We start from the raw sequence: 24872 nt of genomic DNA on the forward strand, positions 1-24872 counted from the left end.
GCAATTCGCCTGGTCATGGTTTTCCCACCCGTAAATTCAAAGCAGTAAGTTAAGGACCCCCACACCCTTTCTAATTTGTATATTTATTTAATTGTTTGTTGTATGATCTTGGCCAAGAACTGAACTTCCTGTGTCTCAATTTCCTCACCCATAATATGCGACAATAACAGGGGCGCCTGACTGGCTCATTCGGTTAAGCGTCCAACTTTGGCTCAGTTCATGATCTCATGGTCCGTGAGTTTGAGCCCTGGGTCGGGCTCTGTGCTGACAGCTCGGAGCCTGGAGCCTGTTTCAGATTCTGTGTTGCGCTCTCTCTCTGCCTCTCTCCTGCTCTCTCTCTCTCTCTCTCTCTCTCTCAAAAATAAACATTAAAAAAAATAAAAAATTAAATAAGCGGACAATAGCAGTACCTCTGTCGTAAGGCCATTGTGGGGATGACGTGTGTTAATGCGTTAAAGTGGTTAGAACAGTGCCTGGCACATATGTGCTTTCAGCTAAGCTTCATCCTCATTAACGCTAACATATCATTATTTCATTTGACATACACTCACTGTGTGTATGCTAAGCACCTGTTCTGGGAGCTGGGGAGGTTGCAATAAACAAAGCCCAGCCTCTGTAGAGTTTCTAGTCTAGGAGAGAAATAGGCAAGTAAATGTTTAACATGACACATGGTGTGAAGTACTACCAATGGGATCAGTGAGACAACACTGAGGCAACAGGCGAAGCTCTACTTTGCATAGCATAGAATCTCACATTTGGACAAGAGACCTTAAGAGCTACCCATGTTGATATCATGTGACAGAAGAGTGTTCTGGGCAGAAGTACAGAGTCCTTGGGTTAAGAGCATGCTCGGCATGGTCCCAGAACAGCAGGGAGGCGACATGGCTGGAGCAGAGTAGAAAGGGAGTGGTGTAGGCGATGGTGTCCGACATGTCGTGGAGGAGGTGAGGAATCAGGGGAGGGCCTTGTACTCCCCGGTAAGAACTTCAACTGTTACTCTGAGCAAGTTAGAAAACCATTTGGAGGGATTTGAAGAGATAGATGATATGATACGACTTTTGTTTGAAAAGGATTATTTCAGCTTCTGTGTGGGGTACACATTGTAAGGGAAGAAAAACAGAAGCTAGACAACCAGGATGTAATGATGGTGATGATGTCTTTGACCAGGGTGATAGCAGTGGATTAATTCTAAAACTCTGTTATTCTTGCCTGCTAACACCTTTTTAAAAATTTTTATATGCTTCAAGAATCCTATAAGTATGCCCATTACCCTCTCCAGGGGCCTCGGTGGCAATTAACTTGATAAAAACCCAAGGCACATTATTTCTTCTGGGGATGCATTCTAGCAGTGAAATCACACCAGATGCCCCCAAACCTTGACTGTCACAAGAAACCTGACCTGCGTTGAGTTACTATTTCCTGGCTGAATGACTCAAGTCTCCAGGGTTACCAACCCAGTGAATTTCATAAACATTTCATCCACTTGAAAAAATTAAATCAAGAAACAAGGCTATGCAAATGAAAGCCTCCAGCTGTCAAGATTTCCAGATGGACCCATTGTTTCGTGGATTCTGTTGAGATGCCAGATTCTTTCTCCTCATTGCCCTCAGTTCCTATCTAAAAAGTTCAAAGAAATTAATCATATTTAAGACATATTTAAAGTTACCTAATGCATTTTTTAACAAAGACATTTCATAAAACAAACTTAAAATGTTTGATTGCTACCTCTAGTGAAGACTTTAACTGAGTTATCTATTGAAAGCCAAAATATTACATGCTTTTTGAACCGACATATTTGTTCTTTTATGTGATTCCTTCCTCATTTATTTCAGAAATTATTGGTGAAACTGCCTACTAAATACCTGGATTAGGATGGAAATAGAAAGAAAGAGGGCAATTTTCATCATGTACTGCTGACATGAGAAAGGTTTCCTTTCCTGCCTACTTGAGCCTCCTTAAAAGAGTTTAAAGCTTTATTATATACTTTTGTGTGTGTGTACTCCAAGAACCATATACCTGCCCAAAGACATAATCATGCATTTAACCATAAAACAGAATTCCATGTTACATGGTAGTTTGTTTCTAGGGTTAAACTCTAGAGTGTGGAAGTAAGTGAAAGTTCTTGTATAATCAAAGTCACTTTATTATTCCTTTTAAATTGCCATTTAAGTTTAGTATACGTAGTTTTATGTCTTCAGTTCTGTGGGGTAATGTTTTTGCATGCTAAAATTCAAAAGCCGCTAGCTAGACTAGGTGAAGAAATGAAAGGAATTTTATAGGTAAATCTGGCCTTTCAACCATTCCGTAAGAGAATTTGAAATGCCTGATACAGAACAAAGTATGGGTTGGGATTCTGAAGCTTTCCTAATTACCAACAGGGCCACTTCATCTTTTTTAAAAAATATTAAGCCTCTAAATTTAACACAGACTGATGGATTTATTTTTTGTTGTGAGGATTAAAGAAGAAAGCGTGGGGATAAGTTTAGCACCTAACCCAAGCGCCTTGCAGGGTGACTCTACTGTACTGAACAGCATCGATTCCTTCACACTGGCTTCCTTCCTACTACTTTTCTCTTTCCCCTATGTCTTCTCTCTATTAAATCGAAATACGTTAGCCATCATGTTTTGCAGATACGCCTGCAATTTATAAGTTGCCGATTCTATTTCCTAGGCTAAGTCATGTTGATGGAAATTAAAATGTTTACTGTCTTTGTCATAATAATAACTGGCACTGAAGGGACCAGCATTTGCAAATGACATCTAGGCCCTGCTGTTATCTACAGGGATTCATTTCCCTTTGGTGTGAAGTCAGGATTTCCACATAAGCTGAATCAGTTGCTACTATTACAGTTTAAAATAAGAAGTGTTATGCAAAATTTGTTTTCAAATAAGTCACAGGTAAGTCTAGAGTAAAATGAGATAGACTGATTTATACCCTGATGTAGATGTTGCTAGTACCACAGATTTTACAGGATAGGTCTTCCCAAGTTGGCTTAAAATCACCCGTGGCCTGAGTCGATAATGGCTGAGTTGAAACTGGGTTGTGGGTATATAAGAATTCATAAACTATCCTCTCTTTGTCTAAGTTTCAAACTTCCTATAATAAAGAAGTAAAGAAACATACACCTTTTGGCCTTGTTGCACCCTTTCCATAGGAGCTCATGAAAAGCCCACAGCTCAGGCTCTGGGGTCCAATTGGCCTGTCTTTGAATCTCAGCTGTCCCATGTAAGGCTGAGTGACCATGGAAAGGCTGGATTGTTACCTTCTGCCCTTCTGTGCCCCTGTCAGTAAAATGGGGATAATGGTAGTATCCAAATCAGCAGTTGTTTTGACAATTAAATGAGGTGCTACATGTCCAGCACGGCCTGACACACAACAAGGGCTCAGTAGAAGTTAGCTATTGCTTCACAATTCAGATTAGACTAAACGGCTTACAATCCTATGCAGTTATGGTTTGCACAGCAAGCACAGATTACAAACATGGACATATAGGAAATTATTTCCCTGTCTCAAGAAAGGCAGTATGTGTAGTAAAAGAACAATAGTCTAGAAGTTAGCCTTCTTGCCTCATAGTTCTGTGCAAGTCACTTTACCTCTGTGTTAAGCCTTCTAGAGAGGGGGTCAAGGTTCCTGATCCAATATTTGTTCTTCACCTCTTTGTGCCGTTACACGTAGAGACAAAAGTATTTTGTTTAAAAGCCAATTCAGTGGAATTACTGGGAAAAATTATAAGACATTGCTGAACAGCATAGATTTTAGTGGTCACAGCTCTGGGTTTCAAATTCTAGCTTTGTCACTTAATAGCTAAGTGACCTTGGATGAATTAATTTACGTTGCTTGTTTTGTTTTTTCATCAATAAAAAGAACGTTTGCATAGGCAAATAGCTGCTATTTTAAAAATATATTCCTACCACTAATACCAATAAATGAAAATAACATCCATTAAATTAATTCATTTATTCATCAAATAATTGTGGAGTGTGTACTATGCACTAGGCATGATTTAGGATAGAACAGTGAGCAATACGCATGAAGTGCCTTCAATCACAGGTAATAAACAAACCAATGGATAAGTAATAGATATCAAATGGTAATAAGTGCTATAAAAATAAAATAAAGCAGGATAAGTGGGATGGAGAATGTCCGGTAGTATGCTGAGGTGGAGGGTGGAGGGCTGTGTTTTGGCTCTGGAAAGCATCCAGGTAAGGTGATATTTAAAGGAGAAGTACCAGGAGAACCATGTGGCCCTCTGGAGGAAGAGCTTTCCAGATAGAGGAAATAGAAAGTACAGATGCAGGGGTGCCTGGCTGGCTCAGTCAGAGGAGCATGCAACTCTTGATCTCCGGGTCGTGAGTTCAAGCCCCACGTTGTGTGGAGAGATTACTAGAGAAAAAAAAAACTTAAAAAAAAAAAAGTGCAGGGGCACCTGGGTCTCTCAGTGGGTTGAGCGTCTGACTCGGTTTCAGCTCAAGTCATGATCTCACATTTTGTGGGTTCAAGCCCTGCATCAGGCCCCGCTGCTGTCAGCCCAAAGCCTGCATGGGATCCTCTCTCTCCCTCTCTCTACCTGTCCCCCATTTATGGACGTGCTCTCTCTCTCTCTCAAAATAAATAAATAAACTTAAAAAATGATAAATACATGAATTTAAAAAAATTTTAAGAGTACAAATGCAATAGCCCAGAGGAGGAAATGCATGTATTTAACCATGGGGTAGGAGGTGGGGTTAGTGTGGTTGAACAGAGTGAGTGAGGGGGCATGCTGATGATCAGGGTAGAAGGAGCCCTAATCCTGGGGTGCCTGGGTAGCTCAGTCGATTAAGTGTCAGACTTCAGCTTCAGCTCATGACCTTACCATTAGTGGGTTTGAGCCCCACATCGGGCTCTGTGCTGACAGCTCAGAGCCTGGAGCCTGCTTCGGATTCTATGTTTCCCTCTCTGTCTCTGCCCCTGCCCCACCTGTGTGCGTTCACATGCACATGTGCTCTCTCTCTCTCAAAAGTAAATATTTAAAAACAAAAAAGACTGGTTGTTACTTTAAAAAAAAGAAGAAGAAGAAGAAGAAGGTGGACTAATCCTAAGGGGCCTGAATGGTCATGGAAAGTTTTGGATTTTATGATCAAGGAGGGAAGAAGCCATTGACTAGTTTTCATCAAGGAGTGATATGTCCAACTTGGGTTTTAAGAGATTTCATCTGGAGACCATGTCAAGAATAGATTGCAGTGGGGCAAAGATGTAAAGAAAGTGTTTGCCATCATCCTGGCCAAAGAGAATGGCCCTATGGTGAGAACTGGGTTAATTCTGGATGTAATTTTAGAGATGATCGTGGATTGAGGGTTGCCACATGACACCTGTTTGTGAATTAGAACAGAGGTGTAGGGGGTTGGGGATAGATGTTTTCCTGCCAGGTGCCTGAGAACCTGAGGACAACTCTGTGTGTTGAGCAAAAGGTGTCCCTTCCTCTCAGCAGACTCATCCCCGTTCCCGGGCATGGCAAAGCTGGGATCAGGAGGAAGAGGCTATCCTTTAACACACACTGGCGCCAGCGTCCCAGGGCCCTTGTATAGGGCTACAACCCTGGTCTTAAGAGGGAAGACAAAGATGACCCCAAAGTTTTGGGCCTGAACAATTAGAAGTATAGAGTTCCCATTTGCTGCAATGGAGGAGCATGAGAGGCATATATTCAAGTGGAAAGATCAATAGGCAGTTGAATATATAAGTTTAGAAGTGAGGGGTGCCTGAGTGGCTCATTTGGCCTCTGATCTTGATTTAGGCTCAGGTCATGATCTCACGGTTCATAAGTTCAAACCCCGCATGGGGCTCTGTGTCCATCGTGCAGAGCCTGCTTGGGATTCTCTCTTTCTCCCTCTCTACTTTTCTCCTACTCATGCTCTCTCTCTCTCTCTCTCTCTCTCACAAAAATGCATACATAAACTTAAAAAAAACACAAGTTTGGAAGTAAAAGAAGTTAGAAATGAATATAAATTTGAAATTCATTAGCATATGAATTATTATACTGTATATTATAGGTAAGATATGTTTAATACATAACATATAATAGCCACAATCATTCACTAAAGTAATATAAAGAAAAAGTATTAAAACTTAAAAATTAAGTCCTCTTAAATTCTGTGGGTCCTTTTATGTTGAGTTTTTGGTATTGTTGTTATGAACATATACTTAGGAAAACAACTCAAGTGACTTTTAAAAAGGTAAGATGAAGTAAATCCATATGCTCCTTACTTTACCTCCCTTTTCTAGAGGTAGCCAGCATTAACAGTTACTTTTGTATTTTTCTAAGATTTTCTATGAATATAGAAATATACATAGATATAGATATGTGTATATTTGGATATGTTTGCTTTTTATATGAATGAGGTCATGTTATATGTGCTATCTGCAGCTTACAGTTTTTAAAAAAGTTTTTGATAGATTTTGTCAAGTCTCCTCAAATGTCTTACTATATATACTCCCAGCAACAGAGCATAGATTGCTTTTTTCACCAGGTCTTAACAAATACTGGACATAACCAATCTTTTTTTTTTTTTTCGAGTTTATTTATTTTGAGAGAGAGAGAGAGAAAGCAAGGGAGGAGCAGAGAGAGAGATGGAGAGAGCAAATTCCAAGCCGCCGCACTGTCAGCACAGAGCTAGCATGGGGCTTGATCTCACAGTTTGTGAGATTATAACCTGAGCCAAAATCAAGAGTCTGATGCTTAACCGACTGAGCCACCCAGGTGCTCCTGGACATGACCAAACTTAATCATTGTCAAGCTGGTAGTTGAAAAATAATACCTTAAAAAAAATTTATATATTTTCTTCATATGTTCACTGGCCTTTCATATTTCTTTTTCTGGGAGCTGTCTTTTCATGCCCTTTGTACATTTTCCTAAGTTTTAAAATGGTTTGGGGCGCCTGGGTGGCGCAGTCGGTTAAGCGTCCGACTTCAGCCAGGTCACGATCTCGCGGTCCGTGAGTTCAAGCCCCGCGTCGGGCTCTGGGCTGATGGCTCGGAGCCTGGAGCCTGTTTCCGATTCTGTGTCTCCCTCTCTCTCTGCCCCTCCCCCGTTCATGCTCTGTCTCTCTCTGTCCCAAAAATAAATAAAAAACGTTGAAAAAAAAATTAAAAAAAAAAAATAATAAAATAAAATAAAATAAAATGGTTTATAAGAGGGGAGCCTGGGTGGCTCAGTTGGTTGAGCATGCGACTTTGGCTTAGGTCATGATCTCCCAGTTTGTGGGTTCGAGCCCCACGTCAGGCTCTGTGTTGACAGCTCACAGCCTGGAGCCTGCTTCGGATTCTGTCTCATTCTATTTCTGCCCCTCCTCTGCTCATCTCTGTCTCTCAAATATAAATAAATGCAAAAAACAAATTTTTTTTAACGTTTTTATTTATTTTTGAGACAGAGAGACAGAGCATGAATGGGGGAGGGGCAGAGAGAGAGGGAGACACAGAATCAGAAGCAGGCTCCAGGCTCTGAGCCATCAGCCCAGAGCCCGACACGGGGCTCGAACTCACAGACTGTGAGATCGTGACCTGAGCCGAAGTCAGACGCTTAACCGACTGAGCCACCCAGGCGCCCCCCCAAAAAATTTTTTAATGGTTTGTAAGAGCTTTTTATGTATTAGAGATATTGATCTTTTGTCTGTGCTAAGCCTTTTTTCAAATTCATTGTGCCTTGAGCAATTGCTGCAGTGGGAAAACAAAAAGTACTGCTGACATAAGAGGAGACTCTGGCTGCTGAAAACCCCTGGAGGCAGATTATTCCTGTATCTCCTTCTTTACTTCCTTGTCCCCCGTCTTTCCCCTTCCTATCCTTATCCCTCTTCTCTCTTTTACTTCCAATGTCCTCAGCCTTGTGTGTGCATATACAATTTTTTACCTTGTAGACTTAATGAAAATTATCCCTCAGTCTTTTAATTTTGTGTTTTAGTAATGTGAAGCTTCTTAACCTAACATGGCATAGGACCTCATAATAGGTCTGAACTTGGTGCTGGTACATGAAATACATTTCCATAATTGTGTCTGTGTTTTCATTATAATCAATGGGAGAAGTAAAGGAGAAAGGAGGAAGCATCGACTGGATACAAGATAGGATGGAGAAGCCTGTGTGATTTTATTCTTTCTATCTTCCATGGGAGGTGACTTTTATTGCTCTCATTTTTATAAATGAGAAAACAAACCCTAAGTGAAATTCAGAAACTTGCCAAGGGTCCCCTGCTTAGAAATTAAAATGCCGGTGGGGTGCCTGGGTGACTGAGTCGGTTAAGCGTCCACCTTCAGCTCAGGTCATGATCTCACAGCTCAGGAGTTTGAGCCCCTCATCAGACTCTGCTGACAACTCAGAGCCTGGAGCTTGCTTCAGATTCTGTGTCTCCCTCTCTTTCTTCCCCTCCCCCCATCTTGCACTCTCTCTCTCTCTCTCTCTCTCTCTCAAAAATAAACATTAACAAAAAAGAAATTAAAATGTTGGACTGCAACAGGTCAGTATGCTTCTGTTGAATTACCAAGTCTGCATTGTTTTCAGTGATTTTTTTCCCCCAGGTTTAACAGAAAAGTATCCTGAAAAAATATTCGAATTGTGTCATTATGTTTAGGACTGAACTGATAGAATTAATGTATTAATTCATTCAGCTGCTTGTCTATATTATATTATTAAATTGATAGACATAAATATAAGAATACATTAATACATTTAGTACGTTTGGAACAAATTATTTGACAAACAAGAAAGAACATGAAGAAATTCATATGTACCAGTGAGGCTTGTGCATTATCATTTTTCAGTCTCTCTGGTTTGCCTGTTTCAATAATTATCCCAAGCATCTTTCAGATGTGCTCTTTGGAGGGGTCTCCAACTGTGACCTTGGAGGCTTAGCCCCTCATGTGGGTTGTTGTGGGATTGGAAGTGAGTGAGCATTTGTGTCGTTGGTCTCTTCTTTGCAGGCCTACAACGGGCACCACCAAGCCTTGGAAGTACTTCTGCAGTCACTGGTGGACCTGGACATCAGGGATGAGAAAGGCCGCACCGCTCTGGACCTGGCTGCCTTTAAGGGACACACAGAATGCGTGGAAGCACTTATCAATCAGGGCGCATCCATCTTTGTGAAAGACAATGTAACCAAAAGAACCCCACTTCATGCCTCAGGTGGGTCTTGCCACGAGTCTGGTTACTGTAGTTTTACGGCCCGCTTATAAGTCCAAGTAAAAGGATGGCAGCATCTTCTTGCATCCCAACTTTAAAAGTATCAGTTTTCTTTCTACATCAGATATGCCTCCAGTCTTCCAAAACGCTTTTGGTCTACTACCCACTTGGAGATGATTAGTGTTTTATGGCCAGGTAGGCTCTGGCCTTCTTCTTTTAGAGAACAGTTTTAGGTTCACAGCAAAATTGAGAGGAAGCTACAGAGATTGTCTATGCACTTCCTGTCTCCCCCCACATAGCCTTCCCCATTATCAGTATCCCTTACCAGAGTCATACACTTATTACAGTTGATAAACCTACATTGACCCATCATAATCATCCAAAGTCCATAGTTTACATTAGGGTCCACGCGTTATACGTTCTATGAATTTGGACAAATGTATGATGGCATGCATCCAGCATTATAGTATCATATAAAGTATGATATAGTAAATACTGCCCTAAAAACCCTCTGCACTCTTTTTGGCCTTCTTAACTCAGAAGGGAGTTCAGAACCTTGGCCAATGGCTATCACAAAAATTTCTAAACGGGAGGCAAGGTGTAATGTGATCTTCAAATGAGTTACATAGACAAAATCACACAGCATTTTAAAGCATAAAATTAATGATATTTCTGTGCTGTTTCATAAAAGGTGTCATGAGACAGCATCAGTCTGCCAGTCTAAACGATGCTTCTTAGCTTCTGCTCTAATTCTTGATGCATCAGGTAAAATAAACAAAGACTTTACATCAGGTAAAAATAAAGACTCTTAAAAAGTATATGCATATATATAAAACAGTAAGTAATTTGCCTTTCTATTGGAGATTTTTCTCCAGTATACATAAAATAAAACTCTGCCAAAACATTTCTGGCTACATACACAGATAGAAAGGTAATGTGGAAGAATCTCTAGCTCAGCTAAGACATAAATTCCTTTGAAGTCAGGAATTCAAGGATATCAGCCTTTGATCAGAATAGTAGATATTGTCTTTTTTTTTTAATTCATTTATTTTGAGAAAGAGAGAGAGAGTCTACACATGTCCACATGCATGCACACATGAGCAAGCAGTGGGGGGACAGAGAGAGAGAGAAAGGGAGAGAGAGAATCCCAAGCAGGCTTCGCACTGTCAGCACAGAGACTGATGCAGGGCTTGACTTCACAAACCATGAGATCATGACCTGAGCCGAAATCAAGAGTTGGATGCTTAACCAACTGAGCCACCAGGCACCCCAATATTATTTTATGAAGAGAAATAACTATCGTATTCAGACCATGAAATAATGAGTGGATTGAAAAATAAAAGAGTAAAGACAGTTTTTCAAAAGACTTTATAATTCTTGTTATTTGGAAAAATGTTAGCCCTTGTGGCACTATTTCTATATATATCCCTGAATTTCCAAACCACTGGAGAAAATCAATATGGAGATTGAAAAATCCTGGTGTTACCTAATTATCTGGAAATGATTGCTCCTGGAAGAATTTTTAGCCATGAGATCAGTAATGGATGGTACGGTTATAAATTATACATTCTAATTTCCCATCACATTTAGTCTTTTTGGTATTTTTGGTAATATTGTAAAGTATCATTACAAAGTTTGGTATTCTAGGCATTCTTGGTATTATTACAAAGTTCATATTTAGATCTCTTTTTTTTTTAGTTTAATTTTATATTTTTAAATTTATATCCAAGTTAGCATATAGTGCAACAATGATTTCAGGAGTAGATTCCTTAATGCCCCTTACCCATTTAGTCCATCCTCCCTCCCACAACCCCTCCAGTAACTCTCTGTTTGTTCTCCATATTTAAGAGTCTCTTCTGTTTTGTCCCCCTCCCTGCTTTTATATTATTTTTGCTTCTCTTCCCCTATGCTCATCTGTTTTGTATCTTAAAGTCCTCATATGAGTGAAGTCATATGATATTTGTGTTTCTCTGACTAATTTAGCTTAGCAGAATACCCTCTAGTTCTATCCACATAGTTGCAAATGGTAGCTCTCCTTTTTAAAGATTAGTTGTCTATTATTCACGGCAAACATCATGCTTTAGTTACCATGTACAGTACTTCCTGACAATTACAAAAGGCCTATTTTTATTGTGGAAAATTGTCCTTGTTAACAGGTAAACAGTGAAGGATAATCATTGTCACTCATTTGCCACTGTGACATAGGTTGTGGTCCAATGGAGCCCCCTCGTGGTCGAGACCACTCAATCCTTTTGGATTTCCCTCAGGTCATTCATTAAAAAGATACAGGCCGTCATTTGACTCTATTCTCCACAAAATGTCTGCTGTGCAGAAGCTTTCGCTTGTGCTTCCAGAATCTTTTCCAACTCATTTGAGAGGCCAATTGTTTTTTGTTTCAAATCCTGGGAGTACTGTGAGAGGCGGGAGCCAGGATGGATATTAGAGGTTTTGGCACAGATCGTTGCATTGACAGTTGTGGCCTTTGAGCAGTATGAAAAATGGCTGTCACTCACAGCCAGGGAGAGGCTGAGCTAGTCTGGGACAAAGCTGGAGTTGGCAGGCACAACTGAAGGAGATGTTAGCATCTTTTTGCTAGAAGGCAACTGGGGAAAACATAGCGTATGGGAAGCCAATAAGAATTCTGGTTTGGCGACACTTTTACACTAGAGGGGAATTATAATTACCTGAGGGCTATTAGCTAAGTTCAAAAGTATACCACCCTACCCCCTGCCAAAAAAAGCACACCACTGTAGAAATTGGTTTGTTCTCCAGCATACTGGGCGAGTGATGTGAACTTAGATAATTTTATTGTCTTTTTCTCTTTGGCCAAAAATCAGATGTCTTTGGAACTATTATGATTATGAGTATTTAATGAATAGCAAATTGATATAGAAAGAGGAATCCATCAAAATATACCTGTACCTTCATGAACCCATTGTCTATAGTGTGTAGCAATCATTTCTCTGCTGATCATTTCCTTTTAAGCATACATTAAATTCTTGCCTATTTTACCAGTGGTAATAGGTTTAATGTAATTTTTAAAACAAAAAACAAAACAACAGCAACAGCAGTAGATTGCCTGTACATCCAATCCCCAAAATTTCCTCCTGAGATACATAAATGGAACATTGCTGAATGAGCTGAATGCAGTGGTCTACAAAATGTGGGCATTATTCCTGTAGTTAATTTGTGTTGTGTCAATGAATGGAAGCTAATTCTAATATGCATTGTCCCTGAAAAATATGTCGTTAAGTTAGCATTCTCTCACGACTGACATGCAATAAAAAGAACTGTAAAATGCAGCTCTTAGAAGAGCCTTTATCAACCTAACATAGCTGCATCTATTCCCTTCTCTCTCCACAGCCATAATGCGGTAAATGCAATGTGTCTTATAGTGTTCTCATTGTTCAGAGAAGAGAGGAGGTCACGTTTAGAATTTTAAACATATTTGTTCTCATCATACTCCCTCAGTGGAAACCCATGTCTTTTGTAAGGCTGTGGGTTCCACTCAACAACCTGGAGGAAAGTACCTTAGCCCAGTAGATTATCCTTCCAGGAGGCTTGCTTCCCAGCCCCAGGGGGGCACCACCACTCCCCAGAGTAGAATCTTGCCTGGTGCACACAGGGGTGAGATCTGGTTATTTGGGCCCAGCGGGTCAAGGCCCAGTGGACAGCCCACCTTTGGTCAGCTGGGAGAGAAGAAGAAGGGGCAAGGTGGTTGCTAGAGTCACAGCTCAGCCAGGGAAGGAACTGAGGGGCCAAGGGGACAGGCAGGTGGCAGCCATGGAAGCCAGTGTAAGAGACCTTGGAAGACTTATAAACCTAGGGCAGAAGTTTGAGGAACTCTGGGACAGAGCTGTCTTCCGGCCACAGAAGGCGCATCCCTGAATCCCCTGGGAGCCTCTAGTCAATCAAGGAGCAGTGACCCCGGGGCTGGGTACCTTTCCAGTTTGAGGCTTTAAGTCACCACAGATCAACTGAATGATTGTTCTTGTCTACCTATAAATGTGAAGTCTAGGAGAAAACAGGCAGGACCTGTTTGCATCTCCTTTCCTCCCTTCCTCTGCTCCCCTTTGCCCTCCTCCCCTCCCATCCTGTTCTACTCTCCTGTTTTCCGTCCTCTCCCTTCTTCCTTCTTTTTAAAAAGCGCTAGAGGCAGACTGGACATGGGATTATATAGAATTGGGTAACTCTCTTCAAGGAACACAAAAGATAGTTAGCTGAAAATTGAGGAGAGGATATCAGTCCCATACAAGGAGGGAAGAAAGGACATCATTTTTAAGGAACACACTCTCAATGCAAGACCAGGAAAATGGTAGGTGAGGACCAACATACCCTAATGGAAAGAAAGGGAAGCTGAATCGACTAGTAACAAACATTGGAGCGTGATGTGCCCAGCAGCTAGCACCAGCTGGAAACCTGAGGTATCTGTCAGCAGCAGTTGAAAACCACTGATTTGAAGTCTAAATAAATTTCACTTTGGAAGGATACGTGTAGTGCTGGTCTGCTAAAAAAATGTCCCTTATTTTCCTTTTCAGTAATTAATGGTCATACACTGTGTTTGCGGCTATTACTAGAAATTGCAGACAACCCAGAAGCAATTGACGTGAAAGATGCCAAAGGACAGTAAGTCTTTTTAAATCTGGCCTGGGGTTGACATTTCAATCACAATAGGTAACTGGTTAATTCTTTAAACAGTTAGGAGGGCAGTTTGAGGTATATATTTGGGTGAAATTAATAGTTGAAAGCCCAAGAATAATGAAGGGCCTTTGTGCTAAAGTATATATCCAAGAAAAGTATGGGGTGGGGGCTGTGTACCTTGATGAAAAAGAGCCAACTTTTGTGGCCATGTGTCCTGGGCTTTCTTTAATTTGTTTCTTCTTTGTATCCATTTTTACCCTCGTCTGAAGCTGCTGCATTCCCATTTTTTTAATTAATAATGAGAACATGACAGACCTCAAGAGGTTATCGCTATCATTAAAAAAAATCCTTCATAATTTTGTCCTTTCGGAGTTTGTTTTTCCAAAGTATTTTCCCTCTGTTAGCCTATTCCCCCACCTAATCTTCTCTTACAGATAGGAAATGCAAAGCCAAAAACAAAGCACTAGTGACTCACTCCAGACCAATGAATTAGTGTCAGAGTTCAAACCAGAACCTCACTTCCTGGGCCCCAACACTTTGTTTTTAACTCTAGATTTGTCAGAATTTTCTTTAAGGCAGTGAAGTTTTGATCAAATAAAATCTTGAGCAGACGTCCAACATAGGAAACTATGAAAGTGGAACTGCAATGCTAGAAGTAAGAGGGTCTCCTCCATAGACACACTCCCTCCTCAGTATTTGGCGAATGCTACATGGGTTTGAAAATGATGGGATTAACATGAACCTTGTGAGAAGCAACCCTGTCCCCCCTCTATTGATCATTCCACTGACACCATTCCACATGGCCTTTAGAGACCAGAGGTAGAGCATATAGCTTGTTCCATGGACCTACGGCAAACTGGGGACCCTCAGAAAATATTAAGCAGTTGTTAAGGGGAGGGGGGGGGGAGAGAGAAGGAAGAGAGAGGTGTTTTCCCTCAGGAAATGATGTGGTTTGGGTTTTTTTTCCCCCAATCTTCTTTTCAAAAGCCTAATTTATTTCTCTCCCTAGAACCCCACTGATGCTTGCAGTAGCATATGGCCACATTGATGCTGTTTCATTGTTGCTTGAAAAGGAAGCAAATGTAGATGCTGTTGACATCATGGGCTGCACAGCTTTACACAGAGGGGTATGCACATCTTCCTCAGCTTTAGTAAAGCAATTTTGTAGTGAGCTTGTTTCCTCTTCTTTGCCCCCATATGAATTTTTAGTAAAAACATTATTTTCGAAGATAACTAATAAAAGTCAGTGAAAAGGAAATTACAGGGGTGCCTGGCTGGCTCAGTCAGTACACCATGCGACTCTTGATCGCAGGGTCATGAATTGGAGCCCCACGTCGAGTGTAGAGATTACAAAAAAAAAAAAAAGAGAGAAGAAATTACAAAATCTTTTGCAAAGGTAAAATAATGGCAGGTACTCTTAGATCCTGCTCTTCAGATTTCATGTTAGATTATGATAATAGATACATGAACACCTGCTGTTGATAGAATTGATTCTGTTTTATGATTATATGCAAATCATACAAAATTTGCAAAAAAAAAAAAGTAAACCTTAAGGAAGAAAATCACAATCACCAGCAATTCTACCTCCTGGAGATAACCACTTTTTAGTAAATATATCCCCATTCTTTTTTGCTGTAATGTGCATTTGTTTTGAATTTTAAAAAGAGAGAATACTGATGATGTTATTTGGAACATGCTTTTTTTTTTCTAAGTAGATCAAGGACTTTTTTTCCATGTCACTAAATATTTTTTTCTTTTTCTTTGTTTAAATGTTTTTATTTAGGGAGGGGGACAGAGAGGGAGAGACAGACTCCTAAGCAGGCTTCATGCTGAGAGACACGGGGCTTGAACTCACGTACCATGAGATCATGACTTGAGCTGAAATCAAGAGTCAGACGCTTAACTGACTAAGCCATCCAGGCACCCCTCCATGTCACTAAGTATTTTTCTGCCGCATTATTTTAATCCTCCATTTTGCTTAGGAGGTATAATTTATTGTAGTGATTACCTAGTTTTCAGTAGCCATGCTATTTCTAATTGTTCTTTTTTACAAATGTGGGCCCATTCTCCACCTAAAATATGTATTCTGTGACAATTTCCCACCTGAAATACGTATCCTTCTGAAATATGTATCCTTGGATGATTCTTCATACATATCTGCTAAAATTTTTTTAATGCGTGTCAAATAAACTAAATGAAACAAAAACAAATTATGAAATTTCTATTTGGGGATGGTGCTAAACACTATGATAAATGAAAAGAATAAGAACTCTAAGTGGTTAATATCATAATCGTAGTTCTTATTTTTTGAATACTTCCTGTGGTCCGTGTCACAGGCTGGGAGCCTTTACATACCTCACGAGGCCTCACAACAACCTCCGAGTCATTATGACTATTCCTGCTTATAGGTGGATAAAGTGAGGCACAGAAAGGCAGATTGATTTGTCCAAGTGTCATAAGTGGGAGCCAGGATTTAACTTGCACCTTCCTGAATCTGAAGCTGGTATTTTCCACTATATCATGCTACCTTTCAAGTTTATGTTTGGAGAGTCAAGAGATGTTTCTGAAGCGCTGGTGCTCACAGACTTCTCCGTTAGGAATCTTGCTGGGGTCGTGCTGCCTCTTCCCTCCGCAGTAGGGCAGAGTCTGCTTGCCTTAAGGCCCAAGTGTATGTCCACTTACTCTGAGCCTAGCCTCACCTAGCCCTGCTTTGCTTCCTGCATCTCTGCCCTTCTGAGATGTGTTTTGTGTTTTTAATTGCAATGCCTCAGATTATGACAGGCCACGAGGAATGTGTGCAAATGCTGCTGGAACAAGAAGTGTCGATTCTCTGTAAAGATTCCAGAGGGAGGACACCCCTGCACTACGCGGCGGCTCGTGGCCATGCCACATGGCTGAGCGAGCTGCTCCAGATGGCACTTTCCGAGGAGGACTGTTCTTTCAAAGATAACCAAGGCTACACGCCACTGCACTGGGCTTGTTACAATGGTGAGTTGATTGTCCTTGGACTGTTTCCAGTAGACTTCCTGCCTGCCCGGTACCACTGTGGTCTCAGTGGAAGTGAGAACATAGTGTAACATTGTAAACCATGGTTTCCAATCTTTCTATATCTAAGATACCCTTTTCCCCCTTCATGACTACCATGATGCCCTAATGCAGTAAAAATTCACTTTCCTCTTTTTTTTTAATTAAAAAATTTTTCTTGATGTATATTATTTATTTTTGAGAAAGAGAGAGAGAGCACAAGTGGTGAGGGTTAGAGAGAGAGGGAGACACAGAATCTGAAGCAGGCTCCAGGCTCCAAGCCATCAGCCCAGAGACCAATGCAGGACTTGAACTCACCAACTGTGAGATCGTGCCCTGAGCCGAAGTCGGATATTTAACCAACTGAGCCACCCAGGCACCTTCACTTTCCTCCTTTTTGTTAACCTCTAACATGTAACTCCTATTCAGAGCTTTGGATGAACTGAAATAACTAGTTTTAATCAGGGTTTCTGGTTTACATGAGATAACCAGAGATCCTACAAGGAATTAAAATAATAAAGCTAAAAAAGCAAACAAAAAAATATGATTGTAATAATCTGTCACAATTGACCACTAGTAGATGCGTGATTTATTTTTTTGGCATTTCTTTTTATGTCTTATATCCCCTATTTATTTAGTAGCACTTGTTATTTGGGAGATTTTTAAAATTTTATGTCACTTATTTGAGTAAAAAAGGAAAATGCATACTAACTGTAACATATCAAAAATACTGAAGTGCCTAAAGTAAAATTGTCTCCATTTCCAAATTTACTTTCTGATGTAATTTGGTGTATATATATTTCATAATTTTCCCTTGAGAATAATAAATAAATACAATTATATATGCACCTATTTTTAAAAACTAGAATCATAGAGCAAATATTATGTAACTTTTTTGTCACTATTTACTTAACTTTCCATTGCAGATACTCTGACAAGTCAATATGTATCACTATACATTGATCTTTTTAATAGTTGTATATTTTGTAGCACATAGCTGGATAGATACAGGCATGTGTGAGTGTGTATACCAGAATCTATTATTTATTCATACCATATCCTTGTTGACGAACATTCAAATTGTTTTCAGGTTTTTTCCTATTACAAACAATGCTGCAGTGTGTATGTTCATATTATGGTAACTCGAGTTCTGTCAGATGTCCCAAAAGTGAAATTGTTGATAAGAGGGCATACATGCCCTAAAATTTTTTAATTTTAGTAAATTATACCATATTACTTGGCAAAAAGAGTATAAAGATTTATTACTCCATCAAACGTGTATATAAAACTTACTATCTTCTTAAGCCTCTGCCAGTCCAAGATAGTATGTCTTTTTTTTAATTTTTGTCAGTTTGAAGGGCAAGAAACAGATATTTTTCAATTTGTGTTTCTCTGATAGTGTATTTATTTATGTATTTGTATTTCCTTTTCCAGACGAAGAAAGTGTCCTCTTCTGGACATTACCTTTTTCATCTGTTGCTCATTTTTCCCTACTGAGTTGTTTATCATTTCTCATAGTGTTTGCGGAAGTACCTTGTGTTAGAAATATGAATTCTCCATTTGTTATGTGTGTTGCATTTGTCTTTGTTCCTTGTTTATGATATCTTTTTGATGCAGAGATTTTGAACTTTAAATGGTTGAATCTATCAAATTTTTTTCTTTTATTGCATCTAAGTTTCCAGTCTTGCTTAAGCAGGTCTTTCACCCCTAAGTGTATGTGGATATTTCCCCATGTGTTTCTTACTCAACTCCTATAATTTTATTTTTCCATTTTTAATTCTTCTATTAAATTTTTCACTCAAAAACTATGATTATTAGGTCCAGAAAGGTTTTTGGGTGCCCTGATATATCAACGTAAGACCTTTCATTATGGTTTCATTAGAGTCCTCCTTTTTTCAGTGGTTCCGACTTTGGTGAGAGCCACATTTTGCTGCTTGTTCGACTTGATTTTGCTCCTTCCCTGCCATTGGTGGATTGTGATTTTTTTCTCTCTACTAATGGATGAGAGCTCCCTAACCCCCATCTGAATCAAGCTGTGAGATCTCTCTGGCACTGGAAAACCTACAGGAAGGGGGAAGACATAAGAGTGCTGATTATAGACCGCATAATTTAGACTGGAGTGGGATAGTGTGGGAATGGCAGGTGCCTCTGTTCTTGGGCCCATCCAGGTGCAAGGAGGGAAGGGGGAGACCCTCTCCTGAGCAATCACCTTGCCAGTGCAGCCTTTCAAATCTGAGATTCAAGCTCTCATTTTCCTAGAATGCCCTCCACTGAGCACTTAGAATATTGAAAGTTGTACAGGGGTCCTCAGTCCTCCCCACACAGATCTGAAATTGGGATTCACATAGTCTTCAAGGAATGGTAGATGTAGGTGCTGCATGAAGCTAGGTCCTTTGGGGGGAGTCATACTAATAGAGGGAAGCCCCTCTTCCCAGCACTTCAACAGTATCTAGGGTGGTTTGAGTGAGGGTTGGATATAGTTGGAAAGCTAAACAGTATAACTTGAATAAAGTTAGGCGATTTTATATTCATCACTTCATATGCTTCTTCATCCTAAAAACTGTTTCACCTTTTCTCTCTAGAGGTGCAAGAAAGGTTTGGCTTGCATTTTAACACTTAAAATTAGACACATCTATATAATTCTGAGGTGGACCATAAAAGAACTCTAATTTAGCACTAAGTTTAACCAAGAAGAGGTTCAGGAGAACAATCTATATTCCAAAGCCAAATAACTTTGCCTTCAACAATTGTACCTGGTCTCACAAAACACATATAGGTCCTTTATCAGCTGAAAACTCCATCATCCTGTGACCTAGGTAGGACAGGCATTACTAGTCTGATATTTTATATATGGGAAACTGAGGCTTACAAATCCCAAGTGAGTTGCCTAAGTCAGGTAACAAGTAAGCTGACAGAACTAGGGCCTTACTCAACTCAAATTCAGTTGATTTAGAAACTACTTGTTGGGGTGCCTGGGTGGCTCAGTCAGTTAAGCGGCTGACTTCGGCTCAGGTCATGATCTCGCAGTCTGTGAGTTCAAGCCCCGCATCAGGCTCTGTGCTGACAGCTCAGAGCCTGGAGCCTGTTTCAGATTCTGTGTCTCCCTCTCTCTGACCGTCCCCCGTTCATGCTTTGTCTCTCTCTGTCTCAAAAATAAATAAAAACGTTAAAAAAAATTTAAAAAAAAAAGAAACTACTTGTCATTTTGCTGAAAATAATTCCTCATATTCATTCCTCTACTTATTAAAAAAAATACTTATTGGGTACATACTATTTGCTGGGAACTGATCTTGGTGCTGTATTAAGCACATGTGTAGTATTTTATAGTCAAAGCCCTTTTTCACCTGCATTATCTCAAATACTAAATTCTATCAATCACATCTTCTTTCCTGAATTAGGTTGCATAATTGTAAGTGAACCTATTCGTGAGGGTGAAAGGATAATTTCCTGTGGTAAATATGGTCAACAGCTATGTCAGACATCTGACAAGAGCTGAGGATGATATAGAATCCATTCCGCTTGCAAATGAGGTCTCTTCTTTATCTCTTTCTCTCCACCAGAACATATGGCCTTCACTGTTTCATTATGTCTCAGAACACCTGTGAGCATAGTTCATAACATTTTGGCATTTTGTGAATTTTATTCCATGGAGAATGAACATGCAGCCAATTCAGGAGAATTCAGTCGAATTCAATACTTAATGAAAAAAAAATAGATTGCGTTGAACAAAATTTCTTTCTGGGAAACTCCCTAAATTCTTTTGATTCCTTGCAGGTAATGAAAACTGTATAGAGGTACTTTTGGAGCAAAAATGTTTTCGAACATTTATCGGTAATCCCTTTACTCCACTGCACTGTGCAATGTAAGTAGAAATGCTGGAAGTTAATGGTGTTCCTTTAATCCTTTTAACTACATGCAAAGAAATTGCCTTTTAGGGAAGAGATGGGCTTTTAGACTAGAGATAAGACCAATATATTCCATTTTGCTGCTCATGGCAAATAGGTCTGATAGCAAAGTGTGGTCCCTAGTGTTAATGATTTTCCAGGAGCTTTTTGTAGAGTGCCCAGGTTTCCAGGGGGCTCACATATCACCAGAGGGAAACTGCCTGAAAGGTAATGGGTGACTGCTAACAGGCACGTTACACACACACCAGGTGAAGAGTTCTTTAGATGTACCAAACTCTAAAAATAAGTTGGGGTTAGAAACAATGTACCTATGGATGATTGGAAAGACATTTTATAGCAGGAAGACTTTTTATATATTGTAATTCTCCATTCTTCATAGGTTGTGAATTCTTTTTTGATGAATGTAATTTTTTCTGCCATGTCATAGTATGAATGTTTAGAGAATACAGTGACTGTAAGTCCAACTTCCACAGTCAGCCTGGAGGATCATGGTCACCTGGGGCCTGTGTTTACCCAGGGGTTCGTATTCACCTGGGCAATGATGGTCAGCCTAGGGACCCAAGACTTGGGAGTGCTTTGTCTATGCATTTCTGTGTGCTTCACATGCAGCTGGGTCATTTGATTGAAAGATATTGGAGGCATAAAATGACTCCATAAAGAAAGGGTAAGGAATAAAGAGTAGGGGTGATTTTAAATTTGAAGGAAGCATTTCTTTGTCACTTTGGTATCCCCCCAAAACCTAACATGATGCCTTGTATAAGTGGTATGCAGTAAACACCTTCCTGGATGTAGGGGTTCTGAAGACATGCTGGGAATACAGAACGTGTGCCATTCAAATGGTTAAAATGATTAAAGAAGACATTTGAAGTGATACAAACAATCTTTATTTTGCACTTCATGAAGCAGACTGTCTGCACTTTGAAGTTCAGAGAACTGCAGTTCAGAGAACTGCAAAATGGGGCGGAAAACAGGAAGCTTTTACAGAATAAAAAATCGGGAACAAGGAAGAGAAGGAATAAAAATGCCTGATTAGTGGGGCACCTGGGTGGCTCAGTCAGTTGAGCGTCCAACTTTGGCTCAGGTTGTGATCTCACGGTTTGTGGGTTCGAGCTCCACATAGGGCTCACTGCTATCAGCACAGTGATCCTCTGTCTCTCTGCCCCTCCCCCATTCATGCTCCCCCGCTCTCAAAAATAAATTAACATTTAAAAAAAAAAACCTGACTACCTAGGGTTACAAATCTGAGGTATCATAGGAATGGAGCAATCACCCATATACCTTGGTGATTATTAATTGGTTAACTAGATGGTCTTTTCTCTGGGAAGATGGAACATTTATAAGAACATGAAATGTAAAAGTTTTGTTTTGCTGATGTTGTTTCCCAGGACCAGTGGTGCCTCGTCTACTAAGGAAAGGTTAATGTGAGATCAATTTGACAGTTCTTCCTCCTCCCTTTGATCAACCTCTGGCCAACCAAGAGGTCTGAGCAAAGGTGATGTTGAAAGCTATTCTCAGTTACCATTGTCTCTTTGGGTGTCAGTATATATTTCACAAGAGGAGCTGATGTCAGGCTTACAGTCTAGTTGGAGGGAGACTATTTGTTAGCTTATGGTTGCACACACGCATCTAAAAACCTTGAGAGAACAACATACCAGGAGCAATAGACCAGGAAGATAATTATTAATAGTAAAAGTATTCCTTGGGAATGCAAGCTGGTGCAGCCACTCTGGAACACAGTATGGAGGTTCCTCAAAAAACTAAAAATAGAACTACCCTACGACCCAGCAATTGCACTACTAGGCATTTATCCAAGAGACACAGGTGTGCTGTTTTGAAGGGACACATGCACCCCCATGTTTATAGCAGCACTATCAACAATAGCCAAAGTATGGAAAGAGCCCAAATGGCCATTGATGGATGAATGGATAAAGAAGATGTGATATATATATATACAACGGAGTATTACTCGGCAATCTAAAAGAATGAAGTCTGGCCATTTGCAACTATGTGGATGGAACTGGAGGGTATTACGCTAAGTGAAATTAGTCAGAGAAAGACAAATATCATGACTTCACTCACATGAGGACTTTAAGAGACAAAACAAATGAACATAAGGGAAGGGAAACAAAAATAATATAAAAACAGGGAGGGGGACAAAGCATAAGAGACTCATAAATATGAAGAGTAAACTGAGGGTTACTGGAGGGTTGTGGGGGGGGGTGGGCTAAATGGGTAAGGGGCACTAAGGAGTCTACTCCTGAAATCATTGTTGCACTATATGCTAACTAATTTGGATGTAAATTTTAAAAAATAAAAAATTAAATTAAAAATAAAAATAAGAAAAAAGTATTCCTAAGATTTGCAGGACATTCCTGAAACGGGGTCCCCATGAACCAAACCAACTAGAATCAAACCAAGAAATATGGTCCCAAAGAGGGGATACTTCTTTAAGCCAGTTGGCCTGTTAGTGTGTCTTGTATAACCGTGTTTCCACTTCCCTAGAAGTGTTATCCAGCAAGCTTGTTCTAGAGAAACCTAGACATTAGAAATCAGGAGAAAGTTTTTGATGGACAGAACCACAGGGTCACCAGTATTATAGCAAATCCAACAGTAAGTTGAGAGTTTGATTACCCTCCTTTGCAGTGGCCTGACATATGTGAGTGATGGCATTCTCTTTCTAGGCCAGCTCAAGGTGAGAGGTGGACACACGAATCATAAAGACCTTCATGGTATAATAATTAGGGAAAAAATGGCCAGAGAGGGAAAGAGGAATGGAGAGAAATGTTCTTGATCCAACATCTTCGGAGGAAACAGTGTACTTCAGTGTCAGCTACTAATCTTCACAGTCAATTTGATTTTGAAGTCTCTGGCATTGGCCCAGGACCAGATGTCAGATGAGCCTTCTACAGTCATGAGATTTGTACACCTTGTAATTTGGCAGCAGTGTCAGTGATCAAGGGTACTTCGTAGGGTCCTTTCCAGGAATTTCATTTTGCAAAAGCATCAGAGTAAAACAATAACTGCCTGTATATGACAAAGGACTTAAATAGGTCTATTGTGGAAGATCCGATAACAATTGCAAGGAATTGACAAGGAAATTTGGTAATTTTTGTTACACATAACATTTAACATGATAAGTGGAATTATGGACAGATAAAATTATACCAGAATGCATCAGAATTTTAGGAATTTTATACAATTTCTGGAACACTTATGATAACGTATGTATGCTCACCATATAACCTGAAAACATCATTTCTTATCTGACAATGCTTCCTATATAATTTAACATACCAAATAAGCCTGATTAGTTTAATATTTATCCTTTCATAAGGAAAGAGAAAGAATCTTTTGAGATGTTTCAGGTACCTTTGAAAAATACCCAACTTCGTTCAAGGTCAAAAAGACTTCATTTAGAATTTTATTTGCGGGTGGGGTGCCTGGATGGCTCAGTTGGTTGACCATCCAACTTTGGCTCAGATCATGATCTCATGGTTCATGAGTTCTAGCCCCACATCAGGCTATGCACTGACAGCACAATAAACATTAAAAAAAAGAATTTGTTATGGAAGAAGTTTATCAAAAATATCAAAAGATTTTAAAACACTTGGTCAAATAGGATCATAGGTCACTGTGCAACAATATTTAGTTATCCATTTAACCAAAGTGATAGTTAAAGACTTTAAGTCTTTACTTTCAAATACAGAAAACTTCATACTGGCTAAAAAAACAAACAAACAAAAAACTCCTTAGCTCTTTTTCTTAAGTAATTAAAGACCCATTGGGGACACCTGGGTGTCTGACTCTTGATTTTGGCTAAGGTCATGATCTCGTGGTTCATGAGTTCAAGCCTCACATCAGGCTCTGTGCTGACAGCACGGAGCCTGCTTAGGATTCTCTCTCCTCTCTCTCTCTGCCCCTCCCCTGGGCTTGTGTGCATGCATGCACACACACTCTCTATCTCTCTCAAATAAATAAACTTTTAAAAAAAGTAAGATAAAACAAAGACATGATAAAGATAGCATAGGGGCGCCTGGGTGGCGCAGTCGGTTAAGCGTCCGACTTCAGCCAGGTCACGATCTCGCGGTCCGTGAGTTCGAGCCCCGCGTCAGGCTCTGGGCTGATGGCTCAGAGCCTGGAGCCTGTTTCCGATTCTGTG

General features: G+C 40.0%; 1 protein-coding gene across 8 annotated transcripts in view; it reads left to right on the plus strand.

Moving 5' to 3' along the window:
* The window catches only part of ANKRD44 (ankyrin repeat domain 44), a 343412-nt gene that overhangs the window by 281314 nt on the left and 37226 nt on the right, over positions 1-24872 (plus strand). For all 8 annotated transcript variants that reach the window (XM_049615941.1, XM_049615942.1, XM_049615943.1 and 5 more), the window contains 5 exons: positions 8945-9146; positions 13682-13769; positions 14794-14911; positions 16556-16772; positions 20583-20670. In XM_049615941.1, coding sequence (XP_049471898.1) covers positions 8945-9146; positions 13682-13769; positions 14794-14911; positions 16556-16772; positions 20583-20670 — 713 coding nt within the window. The remainder of the gene's footprint in view (positions 1-8944; positions 9147-13681; positions 13770-14793; positions 14912-16555; positions 16773-20582; positions 20671-24872) is intronic.

This window comes from Panthera uncia, assembly GCF_023721935.1.
Source record: "Panthera uncia isolate 11264 chromosome C1 unlocalized genomic scaffold, Puncia_PCG_1.0 HiC_scaffold_3, whole genome shotgun sequence".
In the NCBI taxonomy this organism is placed as follows: domain Eukaryota; kingdom Metazoa; phylum Chordata; class Mammalia; order Carnivora; family Felidae; genus Panthera; species Panthera uncia.